The sequence below is a fragment of the Rhinolophus hipposideros genome, assembly GCF_964194185.1.
Source record: "Rhinolophus hipposideros genome assembly, chromosome: 8".
Lineage (NCBI taxonomy): Eukaryota > Metazoa > Chordata > Mammalia > Chiroptera > Rhinolophidae > Rhinolophus > Rhinolophus hipposideros.
The window spans coordinates 38,268,258-38,285,152 of NC_138054.1; the positions used below are offsets into that span (position 1 = coordinate 38,268,258).

The 16,895-nt window shown below is 33.2% G+C and overlaps 1 protein-coding gene across 5 annotated transcripts in view; it reads left to right on the forward strand.

The window, feature by feature from the left end:
- Positions 1–16,895, forward strand: part of USP33 (ubiquitin specific peptidase 33) — a 46,292-nt gene that overhangs the window by 27,265 nt on the left and 2,132 nt on the right. For 3 of the 5 annotated variants that reach the window (XM_081055967.1, XM_081055969.1, XM_081055970.1), the window contains exons 10-22: positions 107–524; positions 2,505–2,645; positions 3,894–4,009; positions 5,126–5,298; positions 5,399–5,493; positions 6,163–6,196; positions 8,453–8,498; positions 8,937–9,117; positions 9,552–9,678; positions 10,710–10,879; positions 12,121–12,202; positions 12,972–13,080; positions 16,313–16,415. In XM_081055967.1, the coding sequence (XP_080912093.1) occupies positions 107–524; positions 2,505–2,645; positions 3,894–4,009; positions 5,126–5,298; positions 5,399–5,493; positions 6,163–6,196; positions 8,453–8,498; positions 8,937–9,117; positions 9,552–9,678; positions 10,710–10,879; positions 12,121–12,202; positions 12,972–13,080; positions 16,313–16,415 (1,795 nt within the window). The remainder of the gene's footprint in view (positions 1–106; positions 525–2,504; positions 2,646–3,893; positions 4,010–5,125; positions 5,299–5,398; positions 5,494–6,162; positions 6,197–8,452; positions 8,499–8,936; positions 9,118–9,551; positions 9,679–10,709; positions 10,880–12,120; positions 12,203–12,971; positions 13,081–16,312; positions 16,416–16,895) is intronic. The other 2 variants (XM_081055968.1, XM_081055971.1) reach the window with 1 other exon arrangement.

A 16,895-nucleotide genomic window follows, 5' to 3' on the forward strand; every position in this document is an offset into this window, starting at 1 on the left:
TCAGTTGATAACCACACTTTGTATATTTTCCCTGATGTTCCTACATTACATACGTACACATATTTTTAATGGAGTCTTAGTATCTATGTTGCTTCTTCTGTGTTAGGATGCTCAAGAATTCCTTCGTTGTTTAATGGATCTGCTTCATGAAGAATTGAAAGAACAAGTCATGGAGGTAGAAGAAGATCCTCAAATGATAACGACTGAGGAGACCATGGAAGAAGATAAGAGCCAATCAGATGTAGATTTTCAGTCCTGTGAATCTTGTAACAGCAGTGATAAAGCTGAAAATGACAGTGGCTCTAGAGGTTTTTCTGAAGATAATAATGAAACAACAATGTTAATTCAAGATGATGAGAACAACTCAGAGATGTCAAAAGATTGGCAGAAAGAGAAGATGTGCAATAAGATTAATAAAGTATATTCTGAAGGAGAATTAGATAAAGATAGAGACTCTGTGTCTGAAGCAGTTGACTTCAACAACCAGGAAACTGTCAAAGTGCAAATACACAGCAGAGCTTCAGGTGACAATTTTAATAATTTGAAAATGATAGTGTTTCATTGGTAGGTAATGGGGATAAGATATTATATTCGTACTTAAGATTATATTTGTAATTTCACCATTTTCAGATTTTTTAAAGGAGAAAATTAGCATGATGTGAGTAAAACACATTTGTGATTTACATGTTAATCTTCACAGTTTAGCATAATAAAAATGAAGTAGAATGGTTAATAGCTTTAGCTTAATTTTTGTGGGTAGTATATGCCATAGTTCAGCCATAGTAATTTGAAGACAGGGACAGTTAAATAGTTGTTATGTTTGGGCTTTCTTGTGGAGATTAGCAATATTTGCATGTAAGTGTTAAGTTAATGTCATTTTAAGCAGATTCTGTTGAGATCCTGGGAAATAGCAAAGTAATCCAGTTGCAGTTTTGTAAACTTATACACTATTAGATTTAGGTTGCTGTCACTGTAGTCACATCAGCTATGGAATATTTGGTAAATGCTTTAGTGTAGGAGTTTAATTAACTATAATGCACTTGTTAATGTTATATTCTAATACTAGTCAGTGTTTCTTTGAGAAAGGGCAAGTGGCCAAATGAAAGATGATAAGCTAGATTACTTTGGATTTTACCTTTATTTCTTTAAGAGTTGGTCTTATTGTGGTATTCAGTTCTCCAAAGCACATAAAATTAATCCATCAGAGGATCAAATTTCCTATCTTTAAATAAGTGGAAGACAAGCAACATAAAAAGTTTATTCTATGATTACTCAAAAGTGAGAACTACTAAATAATTTAGGCATTTGAATGAACCCCAAATTCCCTTGAGGTAAAGGATGTTTCCTTAACCAAAGGAATGTGGTTTAGCTGTGCATAAATGCGTTGTGGAAAACATGTCAGTCTCCTTAATTATACTGCCCTTATGTTTAGGAGTTTAGATGTGTTTAGAAGGTGTTTCGTCAATAAATATATGAGATGTCAGTATTGAAAGACTTAGCTTAGACTGCTGTCCAGCCCTTCCTTGTTCTTTAACAGGTTTGTTCTTACACGTAGTAACTAATTGGTGACCTACGTCAGGGATCTGAGCTTTTACATTTTTTTTAAAGACCTGATTAAAAAATGTGACAAAGCTCGTATATGGCACACAAAACTTAAAATGTTGACTTTCTGATTTTTCTAGGAAACATTTGCCAATCCTGACCTAAATCATATTGACTTCATTCGCTTCAGAAAAACCTACAGTCAGTCTCCTCTCTTCACTCCCCCCCCCCCAACATTATGCAGTGTACTTTCACTCATGGTGGAGATTGTGAGAAATGCCTATGTGAAAGTAATAAGTCATTTGTTTTGCATTATTTGGAAAAATCCGTGGCATCATTCTGGTTCAGGGTCTCTTATGAACAACTTTCTTTAATCAAACACTTAGCATAGTTCCTTGTCCTGGAATGCATGTTATATACTGGGAAATCCAACAACAAACTATCAAGATAGCGCTCATGGAGCTTACATTTTCTTGATTCATAATTCCACAAAAGATCCTTTCCTGAGAAAGGGGTCTGTTTTTTTTAATCAGAGTAAGAATAAAATAATTAATGATTATTTTATGCCTGAATTTCTTAGATTTTGATTACTATGTTAATTTGGGAAGATCATCTATTTTACTCCCACATTGTTTAAAAAGCTTTTTGAAAACTGTCCTAGCTTTTTAAAAAAATACTAAATTAGGATAAATACGATCCTCTTTGGCTTTATACCTCCACTGCTCACTTCCTGAATTGTCTACAACAGTAATGTGTTACGAACATTAATTGGATTCCTAGGGGGGAAATCACTATTATTTTGCTTAGAAAGCACTTTTTCTAGTAAGTATGTCACCCAACATTTATTAATTTGAATTGTGTTCAAAATCTCAAATGAAGAAACCTTTAGAATAATTACCATTATTTGACAGATGGAGTAATTTTACTATTTAAGGTAATAATGCAAATTTTAAATATTACAGAATATATTACTGATGTCCATTTGAATGACCTGTCTACACCACAGATCCTTCCATCAAGTGAAGGTGTTAATCCACGTTTATCAGCACGCCCTTCTAAATCAGGCAATTTGTGGCCAGGATTGGCACCCACACCAAAAAAAGGTAGATGTTTCAGTTGTTTGGGTTCCTTTATTTTGATAATTTAAAGTGCTAATTATGAAATATTCATTACTTTAAAATTGACAGCATAATTTTATATAACCATGATTTAGAAATTTTTTGTACGTGTAGCACAAATTTACATACAGTAGAATTCATTCTTGGTGTAGTTCTGAGTTTTAACACATGCATAGATTACATGCATTATTACCACGACTATCACCACAAACAATATAGAATAGTTCCAACATCCCAAAGAATTCCTTTCTACTACCCCCTCTTTGTAAGCAGAACATTCCCCTACCCCTCTTTAAGCCCTGGCCCTATTCTTTATTCCTATTGTTTTTCCTTTTCCAGAATGTCATATAAATGGAATCTTACAGTATGTAATCATTAAAAGCAGGCTTCTTTCACTTAGTGTAATGCATTTGAGAGAACAGTCACATTGTTGCATGTCTGAATAGTTCCTTGTTAATTATTGAGTAGTATTTTATTCTACTGTTTATTCAGTCACTCATTGAAGGACATTCGAATTATTTCAGTGTTTGGCAATTGTGAATAATGCTGCTAGATATTTGTGTACAGGTTTCTCTATGAACATGTTTTCACTTGTGTAGAAGACCTAGGGGGTTATTGAGCTTTATGTTAGTTTTATGCTTCATGTTATATGAAATTGTTTTCTAGAGTGGCTGTATCACTTTGCATTCCTACCAGCTATATATGACAGTCCCTGTATTATAAAATGTAAAACTATTAAACTCTTAGAAGAAAACTTAGGAGAAAGTCTTTATGACCTTGTGTTAGACAATAAAATTTTTTAAAGACATCAAAGACATCAGCATGAGCCAGAAAAGAAAAAGATTAAAACTTTCTTGGCAAATGACAGTGTTAAGAGAATGAAAAGATGGGTAGAAAATATTTGCAAACCACATAGTTGACTTGTATCTAGAACATATAAAGAATTCTAAAACTTAATTATAGAATCATTTCTTCAAATATAACCTTACTTGGAATCAAAACCAAACAGGTAAAAGCAAAACTGTTCTGATTGAAGTAAAGATAGGGAGACTGAACCACCCCTATTTCATTTTGGTTTCTCTTTGTTTTTTATTTTTAAGCAATACTCTTGAATGGTATTTTGATAAAGTTCTTCAGCACAGTAAATTGAACTGTTGAAAGTGCTAGAGAAAAATGCTAAAGGAACTACTTTGATTTTCAAAAATATTTTCTACACTTGTTTCTCAATCCTAGCTCAATCTGCATCATCCCCAAAGAGAAAAAAACAGCATAAGAAATACCGAAGTGTTATTTCAGACATATTTGATGGAACAATCATTAGTTCAGTGCAGTGTCTGACTTGTGACAGGGTGAGTATAAAAGAATGCTCTTTTTTTAAAAAAGCTGACAAAATGTTATGAAAAGTTTAACTCCTCCTTGCTACTGATGTTTATACATGTGTATCTTGTGTTTAAATCAGTATAAATTGATTCTAGGAGTAGAATTTGTTGTTTGGAAGTAATAGCAACACATTAAAGGATGAGTCTTGACTCATCTAATGATGATTGGGCAGTCATGCATTAGCAGGACGAACTAACTCAGTTCTTCATCTCTGGTTATACCCAAAGGTTATATGTTGCTCAGTAACAAGAATTGGTAATAATGCACATTCTCCTAAAGCTGATGAGATTAGTATGCTGGGAAACTGTTGGAATTCATAGGCACTAGGCTGTGAATGTACCTTCTACATTTGGTTGTATTGCTTGTAAATCTTTTTCCCCTGTAAGATTGGGGCTCAGCTAATAAAGGCAGTGTCAGATTCATACACAAGAGCATACGTTAAAATTATCACGAGTTCTTTAATAAATAATACCTTTAAATCTCTGAGTTTCTTTGAGCTTTTCTTAAGAGCGGTTTTCCTTCAGTGCAGTAATGAATATAATTAATGAATATAAAGTGATATCTCTCAGAACCCGAAAGTAAGTTTTCAATTATTGTGTTAAAATGTTAAGTCAAATCTAAGGTCTTTCTGCAGGGTCATTTTAATGTATGCTACTTTGGTACCAGACATTTAAATGGAATTATCCTGAAATGTTTTCAGCTATTTATAAATCATATGCTACGTCTTACAGCTTTTAAAAAAAAATTAAAAACTATAGTGAGAGATCATTTCCAAAAATAAATGCAGTAATGCTTGAGAGATTGGACCTCAAGCTACAGTGTCTGGATGTGAAGTATGCCTTTGTGCCACAGTGTCCTCGATTAATAAATAGTCTATGAGTAGTTATTCATAAGGTTTATGTGAAGATTAAATTTAGACCAGCACCTGGGACGGAGCAAGTGTTTTTGCTGTTTATATCACTATAAAGCAGTTTGATTTTTTTGTTGTTTTTTGCTTGCTTTGATCTTTGAAATCTAAAATCTATCCTCATAAATGTCGTGCTGGATTTTTTTCATCCCATTCTTAAAACACAAAACAATTTTAGGTGTCAGTAACCCTCGAGACCTTTCAAGATCTGTCTTTGCCAATTCCTGGCAAGGAAGACCTTGCTAAGCTGCATTCATCGACTCATCCAACTTCCATAGTCAAAGCAGGATCATGTGGCGAAGCGTATGCTCCACAAGGGTGGATAGCTTTTTTCATGGAATATGTGAAGAGGTATGTATGATTATTTTTTTATTAATTGATTGTTAAAACTGCTGTTTCTGCTGTACTGGCAGAACACTTCCTTTTTTTTTTTCTGTCAATAATGTTTCAGGTTTGTTGTCTCATGTGTCCCTAGCTGGTTTTGGGGTCCAATAGTAACCTTGCAAGATTGTCTAGCTGCCTTCTTCGCAAGAGATGAACTAAAAGGTAAGAAATATGAAACAGTTTTCATCTATGGCTGAATTTTTGGGGGTGATCTAAAATAAGAGTAGGACTAAATATAAAATTTATTCATAAAAGCTTTTCATTTTAAGGTAGCTTAAATATGACTTGCCCATATTGCCACAGTGCCAGTATCTGCCTTGGCAATGTAAATACAAATATCACAATTCATATCCTGAAATAATTTATATAAATTCCTGTACTATAAGGCAATATGGTATAACATGTGAGGTATCTTAAAACTGCTCTGGAATTCAAAGAAAGGAAAATTCAACCAATATTAAAGACTTACATATCTGGACTAGTCTGTGAATTCCTCCATACTGTTTGGGATCCTTCAATATTTTTGTATGTGCAACACCCTGCTTGGCCATATAACAAGCAGCTAGTAAATTTTGTTGAGTGAATAAATGGAAAAGATGTTACTTGAGATAGGCTTTCAAGGTTGAAAAGAGAGGGAGGTGAAGAGTGCTTTAGGCAAGGTAAATATTATGAGTTGACTTCTAGTTGACTCCTGAGCAGAGACTGAAAAATGTGAGCCTTGTGTTACTTTGCTGCAAGGTCAACATGAGGCAAACTCAGAGAATTGCAGAACCAAAAGAAAATGACTTGCTTTTAATTTTAGAGGAATGACCAGATCTGTTCTATTTTCAGGTGACAATATGTACAGTTGTGAAAAATGCAAAAAGTAAGTGTCATTGACAATGCTTTTAATTGCATGATTTGTGTTTTAAATGGTATTTTTTTTATATGGTATTTTTCTTATATATTTGAATATTTGAATTGGGCATGTTAAGTTAAAATTCTATTTTATTTAGAAAAATAAAGACCAGTAAACTTTGTCCTAGTAAAAATAGAGGCTGGTTATTCTGTAAAACAAATTTGAGATAAAAATTTGACAAATTTACTAGGCTTATCTAAGATGTGAAAATATATTTTGAGATATAAAATAAGTATGTAATTTTGCATGAAACATTTCTAAATATAAAAGCTATACTAGGATATATAACATACATTTTTGTTACATAGGCTAACTGTTGACATCATACATGACACCGTATTCTCTTCCAGATTACTATGTTAACAGGTTAGATTCAGAAAGTGAAAGTAGATATAAAGGTACAGAGTTTCAAATATGTGTAAAATTCAGAAAGGTTATACCAACTTGTCTGTTACCTCTGTATGATTGCAGAATAGAAAGACAAAGTATGATTTTGTTTTTTTATATCTAGTACTAGTTGCCTTTTTCTGTTATAATAAATTCAGGCTTTTAAGGCTTCTTGGTGGTAGGTTAGAAAAGTAATTGGTGAATTGAAGGCAAACTTGTTTGAGATAGAGTGAACTGGAAAAATTTTTTTGAATCTCTATAATAGAAAAATAATGGCCTATTAATAAGATCTAGAATCTTTATAAAACATACTTCCATCTGTTGGCAGTAACCCCAGGGAAATGTTGATCTGCAGCTTTTGGTCTTCTTCATGACAAAAAGTAATGGTATATTTGGTCAATAAGGATGAAAGGCTGTGTTGTACTTTCCAAAAAAAAAATACACCTAGAGAATTGAAATTGGAAAGTGTTATCAGTTTGTCCTTGAAACTGTAGCTGATAGGTGAATATGGTGCTGGCCTGAAGTGGGAAACCTGCCTTGAAAAGCACTGCTGAATAGGAAAAAGATCATACTAGTGAAGATGGAAAAGAACCTTTCATTTACCTCCAAATCCACACTAGAGATCTATCGAGTGTTTATTAATATTGATTATTAATAGTAATCAGCCTTTACTTATCTCAAGTTATTTGTTTCCACATTGAAGAATAAAGGTTATATTTGCAACAGTATGGAAGGATCTTGAGAGTATCATGCTAAGCTAAATAAGTCAGATAGTAAAGGACAAGAACCATATGATTTGATTCATATGTGGAATATGAGACAGAAAGCAACAAAAGAACAAACACAACAAACGAACTCTAGGCACAAACAGTATGGTGGTTACTAGGCGGGAACAAGGTTTTAGGGAGGATGAAGAGGGTAAAGGGGTTCAAATGTGCGGTGATGGGAGGAGACTAGACTTTGGGTGGTGAGCACACAGTACAATATACCGGTGATGAATTATAGAATTGTACACTTGAAACTTACATAATTATTAACTAATGTTACCCCAATAAATTTAATTTATAAAAAAAAGAACAAAAGTTATAATACTGAGTTGACCAAACAATTCTATGAAATTGGGATTTTATTTTACCTAGTTTTACTTGATATTTGGATGTTAATAAAGGCGTAGCCAGGCCATAGATAGTAGGACTTCTGTTTAAAAAAATTAATTTTCTTTTTTTCCCCCCAATTATAGTTGACATTCAATATTATATTAGTTTCATAGCATAGCATAGGTGTATAGCATGGTGGTTAGACATTTATATAACTTGTAAAATGATCACCCCAATAAATCTAGTACCCATGTGACACTGTGCATAGTTATTACAATATTATTGACTATATTCCCTATGCTGTACTTTTCACATTCCCGTGACTATTTTGTAACTGCCAATTTGTATTTCTTAATTCCTTTACCTTTTTCACCCAGCCCCTTGACTTCCCTCCCATCTGGCAACTGTCAGTTTATTCCCTGTATCCGTGAGTTTGTTTCTTTTGATTATTTATTAAAAAATTAATTTTATCAAAGAATTATACAACTCCCTAAATTTTTATTACTGATATCTTAGTTTAAATAATTTTTTACAATAAGGGACGCCAATGTTTCATTAGTATGTATTTTTAAATGGGTAGTATGTAATTCAGTAGTGAGCATTTTTAGTCTAATAACCTTTTGTCTCTGCATTTTCTGTAAGATTTTGCTGAATATTTGAAAATACTAAAACTTTTGTTGATTCATATGGGAAACAGGCTGATTTAAATTGTTTTTCTCTTCCCCCCCACCCCCATTAGGTTGAGGAATGGAGTAAAGTTTTGTAAAGTACAAAAGTTTCCTGAGGTATGAGCTTTATTATAGTTCAATTTATTTTACCTGGTAGGAACATGAATCATTAGTAGTAAATTCTGTGCATGGTTGAAGAATGGATTGGTTCTATTGACCAGTTGCTATATGTATACCCTATTAGGATTATCCATTTTAAAAATACTGAGTTACATACCAAGTAAGTGCCCTTTATACCAGTGAAACTATGTTGAACACAGCTTAATCAGGCATTGTACGATCTTGCAGGTTGAAAGTGTAAAATTAGAAAAGACAGTAGCTGTAAACTTAGTAAATACCATGTTTCACCATTTCCACATTTTAACATCTCTGGACTCAGGTTATCATAATTGCAGAATAATATTTAACTGACATTTAATTCAATATGTATATTTAATAGACTCCTTTATCTAGCATATAAATAAAATCTTAAATACTCTTGCCTTTCTCTTTTAGATTTTATGCATCCATCTTAAAAGATTCAGACATGAACTGATGTTTTCCACCAAAATCAGTACCCATGTTTCATTTCCCCTGGAAGGCCTAGATCTTCAGCCATTTCTTGCTAAAGACAGTCCAGCTCAAATTGTTACCTATGATCTTCTGTCAGTCATTTGTCATCATGGAACTGCAAGTAGTAAGTATGCAGGTTTGACGTATAGTCTTAGCTTTAAAAAAAGTAAACATCTGAATTGATCTTTTAAGTAAGACCTGATCGAACAAAAGAAAAAATTGTAGACATAGATTTTTATTACTTTATTTTATTTTGGTTATTTAAAATGTCAGGAAATTTTAGGAAATTGAATAATTTTACTCTGAAGTTTGACATACTGGAAATTTTATTTTGTGTAAAGTTAAACAATAAGGGCTTGAACATCATTTTTATACTGGGTTTTTTTAAAGATTACATTCTGTCCTTATTTTCATTTCCTCAAGTGGTGGCAGTGGGGAAAAATACTAGCATAGTTCTTGCTGTATCTCAATCTCTGCTAAGAACTGGAGGTACAAAAGTAGTTTATTGTCCATTCTTGTGTTACTGAAATGATTTAAAATTTTTCCTCTTAAATTCAGGTGGACACTATATTGCCTACTGTCGAAACAATTTAAATAAACTCTGGTATGAATTTGATGATCAAAGTGTCACTGAAGTTTCAGAATCTACTGTACAAAATGCAGAAGCTTATGTTCTTTTCTACAGGTAAGGAAGGAACTCACAGATAGGCTATTCTAACAAATACTAAAGAGTGTCTCACTTCAGGGTTATTAGTGACTTCTGAGACTTTCAAAATGGATTGCTGAGTAAAGATTAGGAATTGTTTAACTCTCATTTTATTATGTGAGTAAAATAAAGTGAAAGGTTTCATGCAGAATGATCCTTTAAGAATATGTTAAATTTAGTTTAAGGGCAAAGGAATGTATAGTTGATTCTTGAACAACATGGGTTTGAACTGTGTGGGTTCACTTATACATGGATTGTTTTCAGTAAGTACCCATACAGTTTTTGATCTGTGGTTGGGAGTCTGCAGATGTGGATGGCTGACTGTATACATTGATTTACACCATTTTAAATAGGGAAGTTGATATCCACAAAATCTGCAGGTTTTGATATCCCTAGAGGGACTGGAATCAATCCCTCTGTGGATACCAAGGGACAACTAAGTTTTGGGGGAGTCAAAATTTATATGCAGATTTCCGAATTTGCAGGGGAGAGGGATTTCAGGTGCCTTAATCCCCTGCGTTTTTCAAGGGTCAACTGTATTTTGTTCAAGGGTCAACCGTATTTTATTTTAGAAAGATTGGTTTTAATAAAAACAAAAAAAGCACCGGTGGTAGGAATTAAATACCAAGTTTTCTCCTAAAATAGCTAATAAACGAGGTATTACTATAAAAATAAATCTTATACTAAAAAATACCAATCTTATAAAATATTAAGCACTAGCTACTGAAACAGAAAACAGATTAACTATTTAGATTGATTTTATTAGCAAACATTTAAATGTCTACTGTGTTCATTTGGATACCAGTAGTTAAGGTACATTATCATCCATAGGTATGTATAATATAGTTGGGGGTGTTACAAAATATATTTCTCTTGAATAATTCCCAATATCTAATAAGAGTCACAGTATTAAATATGTGTATGCCAAGTCAAATAAGGAAGAGGAAAAAAATCTGCTTATTTATGGAGTAAAATGCATATTGAATTTAATGAATCATTGTTCTTAATAGGAAGAGCAGCGAAGAGGCACAAAAGGAGAGGCGAAGGATATCAAATTTGTTGAACATAATGGAACCAAGTCTCCTTCAGTTTTATATTTCTCGACAGTGGCTAAATAAATTTAAGACCTTTGCTGAACCTGGCCCTATTTCAAATAATGATTTTCTCTGTATTCATGGAGGTAAGAAATTCTGTAATGGAAAGTAGTAGTAGGGGATTGCTATTAAATAATTTACGAATAGAGCCAAGAATTTTTCTCTTCCATTTATTTCCAATTTCCCCATCTGCAGTCCAACTTAAATGTGTTTAATTCATTGTGGTTTCAGAAATTGGCTTTTTCTTCCAATTGTAGGCAATCTGTAGCCTCTTCATAGAACAGATATTTATGGAGTATCTGTTCCAAAGCCTGTGGTAGAGCCTGAAAATAACAAAGACCCTATTTCTGTTCTCAAAGCTCTAATTTCATAGTAGAGACAGATACATAAACAACCAATTATGGTACAGCGAGCACTTATGTTACACATCACTTTTCTCAGCTGAGAGGCAGGCACTCAGCTACCAACTGTTTCTGTGGCTCCTGTCACTTTCGTCTGAGTAGCTGGCTTTTTTCCTAAGTATCAAAACATACTTGGAATTTAACAAAAAAAGCCTCCTATAGTTAGTTATGTGCTAACATAACTTACGCCTTTGTCACTGGCTATATTAGTGTTTGTTCCCATGATAAATAACATCTTAGTTATTAGTTATTAGTGTGACGCCCTGATTACATTTCATGGTTGACGACTTGATATTCTCATTAAGTAATTGCTTTTTTAGTGAAACTGAAAGAGATAGTGGGAATATCTTACCTTAGGTTACATTAGAAACCTAAGCCTTGCAAAATATTTCTGTATGTGAATTTTTCTCTTACTTGCTGACTGAAGTAAGGCTCCTCCTGTTGTGAATCTCCCCCATAAACCTTTTATGCCACTTATCTATGCCTGCTTTTTAGTAGTTATTTATATATATATATATATATATATATATATATATATATATATATATATATATATATATATATATATATATATATATAAGTCTGTCATTTCTTTTGCTACCACATAAGCTCCATGAATGAAAGGTTTTTCTTACTTATATCAGATTTCCCCCAATACACAGTCAAGGCTTAATAAAGAGGTACATAAGTTAAATACTTGAAGACCTTGGTTTACTGATTTTTCACTATTTCGAGAAATATATTCATCTTTCGGACCATAATCACCAAAAATGATTATACCTACTTTTTAACCTTTTTGGGAGGGGTTTCAAGAATAATGATTGAAAAATGCCAGTGATTAATCAGTTAAAAAATGAATTTTTTAACCTTTGAGAATAATATAAAGGAATTGAAGAATGAAACAGACCCATCTAAACTTTTTTTAGGTGTTCCTCCACGAAAAGCTAGTTATATTGAAGACCTGGTTTTGATGCTGCCTCAGAACATTTGGGATAACCTATATAGCAGGTCTGTTTTTTAAATCAGACAATATAGTATTGTGAAAATCAGTTTATGAAACTCTTTAGAAGGGGATTGGATTATTTCATATATGCTTTTTGTGCTACATGTTGGTCATATAGAATAACACTCTTTTCCTTCATTTATTCACTCTGAGTGTGAGTCAGAAGGCTTTGTAGAAAGTGTGTCCCTAGTCTAGATAATTAATTCTAACTCTTATGTTCTGATATCTGTATCTGTAAAAGAATGCTGTGATATTTAACTCTTGAATTTCAGACTTTTAAATTTTATATTAAAGCATTTCACCTGTAATGTCATTATTATGTTTTCCTTAGTGAAATATTGGGAATCATTTATTCCGTAAATTCTTAATTGAGTGAGCAGGGGAAGCCTCCTTCTGAGTACAACTTGATTAAGAGTATGACTGTATAACTAAAATTTATATGTTGTATGCTAATTTTTGAAAGCCATTTCTTTTACTTTGTGTTGTTACCTCAAACATATTTTGTAATAGAAGTAACGATATAAAGGAAAGTTGAAATATATGTAAAGCAGGTTAGTTGATAAACTGATACAAAGTCATTGACCCTGATAAACATAAAGTTAAGTCCTTATGATTTTTTGATTTTTACGTTAGTTTAAATATGACTGAGAATTTTTCTGTGAGGGTTTATTATTTATTAGGGACTTAGCCATGAACTAAAAGTTGTGGAGACAAATTTTCTAGAGCATCAGCTTGTTCAGGATTTTTATAATTATTAAATTCTTTATGCTTTAGGTATGGAGGAGGACCAGCTGTCAACCATCTGTACATTTGTCACACTTGCCAAATTGAGGCAGAGAAAATTGAAAAAAGAAGAAAAACTGAATTGGAAATTTTTATTCGGGTAAAAAAAAGTGATGCTTTTCAAATTATTAATATGATCTAGCATAAAGAACTGACAATTAGCAGAATTATATTATATTAATGAAATGACTGCATGAAAGAGTTGTAGTAGAGTTTAAATGTTGTGAGTATATAACAGTGAGAGACCCCAGGCAGGTCATGACAATTGTAGTGAGTTCTCCTTTTGTTTTTGTTTTCATGGATTGGTACTAAATTTTGTTTTATGGATTGGCACTGGCAAGAAATCTTGTTGAAATGGTAAACTATAGATTTCCTTGTTAGTGTTTTTGTGAAAGCATTTACCTAGGCTACATTCTCTTCTTCCATCCATTTGTGAAATACAGTGGTACCTTGGTTTTTGAACGTCTCCATTGACGAACATTGTGGTTTATGAACGCCGTAAACCCGGAAGTAAATGCTTCGGTTTTCGAACACGACTCAGAAGTTGAACATGGCTTACGCTGAGTGCAAGATTCTGAGGCCTAGCTGTCAGCTATTGTCGAATGTTTCATAACTTAATGGATCACGTTCAAAAACCGAGGTACCACTGTATATTGTTTTGCAGGACTCTGTACTTACAAATATACCTAGTTTCCACAAAGTAAGTTTATTATGAAGTGTTCCTTGATTCCAAACAACAGAAAGTCTGGTCACAGAATCAGTAGGAAGAGCTGAGCAACCAGGTTTTATGGACAAGGACTAGTGCAGCTCAATTTATCCAAGTAGCAGAAGTAAGTCTCTTCAAAGTGCTGCTGTCAGTAACGCAGCTCCAATTATTAATGATCCAAATTCATCTTCCATCACCCCCCCCTTTTTTTTTTAAACAAAGCTGTGTATTGGTAGAAAGAAATAACACTAGGGTGTAAAAATCGGTGGACTAGAACTTAAGTGGAGTTTCTGAAAAATTGAAAAATCAGATTGGATGAAATTGAAGAAGTAAACCAAAGGTCAAAGGAAATGACCACACAGGCTTCAAGCTTTGAAGTGTCAGATACCAGTAGTGACCTCAGCTTCTGCCTCCTGCACTGTATAAGGCAGCAAGCATAAAGGGGTTTGCTTGGATAGAGCAGTGAATATGGACACTTGTGCCAGTTAAAGAAGGCATTATATTAGGTAGCTTGTAACATCTAGAAAGAATTGTGATTTCCCAAATTATGCCATGAAATAAATATTGATCCTCAAGGAGATTCATAAGGATGTTTTATCCTGAAAACAAAACAAAGCTCAATAGATGGGTTGATTGAATGGCAGAATAAATACTCCTGGAGAGCAAATTAGTGTACTGGAAGATCTAGAAAAGGGTTACTCCTAAAATCAAGTGCAAGGATAAATAGATGGAAAACAAAGAAAAGTTTTAACATGTTGGACAGATATAGAAGCCAGTGTTTCTCTATTAGGTTGGTGCAAAAGTAATTGCAAAAACCTCAATTACTTTTGCACCAACCTAATAATAAGTATTTTAGAAGAGAATAGAGGGGACAAACTACTTTTAGAGCAACAATTTAGAGAAATTTCCCAAAACTAGAAAAAAACAGATACTTTCCAATTAATGGGGTGATTATATTTAGCTAAAATTTAAAAAGCCCCCACTGAGACACATAAGGAAGAACTATCATAATGCCAAAGATAAAGTCCTAAAAGTGTCTAAACCTGGTAATGCTATGAATTAAAAGGATTCATCTAGTAGAATCAATGTGACACTAAATTTCACAAATCTCAGTTTTCTAGAGATACGTTGTACATCATGGAAGGTCCTACCTTTAATGCTATACCTGAGACAAACAGCTTTGATTTGTTAACCATCAGAGACAGCCACATTTTTCATTGCCTTTTGTGTTCTATAGAAGCAGCTACCTTGTATATCAGAAAGACCCTGGCCCTCAAAGAACTTACATTTAATAAATAATACATTATATATTAAAAGGTGATGAGTTCTATGGAAATAGAAAGTATCAAAATTATAAGAGAGATCAGGAGTACAGTGATGAAGGGAGGAGTGAGGTGCAATTTTAAATAGAGTGATAAAGATAGGCCTCATTGAGAAGGTGACATTTAAGCAAAGACTTGAAGGAGGTGAGGGAGATGTTTAGGTATCTGCAAATAGAAGGGATAGCCATGCAAAGCTTTGAGAGGCAGGAAGGTGTCTGCTTGGTTCTGGGAATAACAAAGGTCCATGTGACCATAAATGAATAAATGAGGACAAAAGTATTAGAAGATAAAGTCAATCATGGGACGAGATCATGGAGGTGCTTCTGGGCTGTAAGGATCTTTGGGTACAATGGCAGGGTTTTGATTAGATTTGATTATAGGAGAGACATGATCTGAACTTGCCTTTGTCGAGCGATAATATGTAGTATGGGCATTTAGTTACCCATCATGAAATATTTTTAGGAATCTCACTGTCTTTTCACACTATTACAATTCGATAAATTTCATGCCCTTCATTTTCCTCAAGCTCTGTGGCCTCCACTTCTCTTTCTATACCAGTTTTTCTTTAGTTGAAATTAGTGGGAGCCAGAATGGCTAACATAAGCAAAAAAGAAATTTATTAAAAAGAAAAATGGAGTAGCCAGACCTCCAGAAGTTCAGGAGCCAGGGTATTCCTAGTAGATAGCTAACAAAATTGACATTGGAATGACTCCATTCTAACTATTAGGCCACTCCTCTGAAGATTTCCATTTCTGGTAGAGTTTTGCCTTGTTTGAGTCACATACGCATTCTTTAGGCCTTAAGACTAAAGAAGGGAGTGGAACATCTTCAGGTACTATCACCTCAGGATAGTGATACACTACCCTGTACATATATGTATATTGTCTGTGAAATGACATGCACAAGATTATTCATTGCAGCATAGTGTTTGTAATAGCAACATGTCCACCAGTATCTTAAGTGAACACAAGATGTAGACAGTGGATATGGTATGTTTGAATAACATTTACCCTTAAGATTTTTAATAAATATATGGAGTATTTATTGTTTTGAAGACTTTAGCTTGACTATCTTCCCTTATCCAATCTTTATGTCCCTTTTGTGTGTACATGCTAAATTTTAAGACAAACCTAGAATTGGTAATTAATAGGTATGACCATATATGCTAATACTAAGATAACTTAGCATTAACATACAGCACATTCTTTGTGTAGAGAAATTGGCCTTATAATATATTGAAGTAGAATAATTGTATTGTTCTGCTACAAAGCAAGTGCTAAATGACTGATTTTTGTCCCCCATAGCTCAACAGAGCATTCCAAGAGGAGGACTCTCCCGCAACTTTTTATTGCATCAGTATGCAGTGGTTTAGAGAATGGGAAAGTTTTGTAAAGGGTAAAGATGGAGGTAAGTAGTTAACTGAAAAATGAAATTCTATGCAGATTTTCTTGAGAATCATTTTTGAATATCTGTATATACTTGGGATTACACCAGTGAAGAAGAGAGAAAAAGACCCTTGCCGACAGGCATCTTACATTCTAATTTGTATTTTGCTTGTGGAAACTTTTAATATTTTTAAACCTATTTCATAAATTATAACATATTTATAGCAGGAATAAAAGAACAAGACAAAATTAATCTGCAACCTTAATATTGAAGAGTTTTAAAAAAACCCACCTAACAATAATATTGGTTAAATTATGGTTTACCTATTACAATGGGATACTATGGACTTTACAAATAATTTTTGTGACAGCCTTTATTAATTTAAAAATAAGATGTTCTTGATATACAAAAAAGATTGCAATACAATATGCATAATTTGAACCTTTTGTGTTAAAAAATAGGCAACATATGCAAAGGCAAAAAGAACACAAAGATATTAAA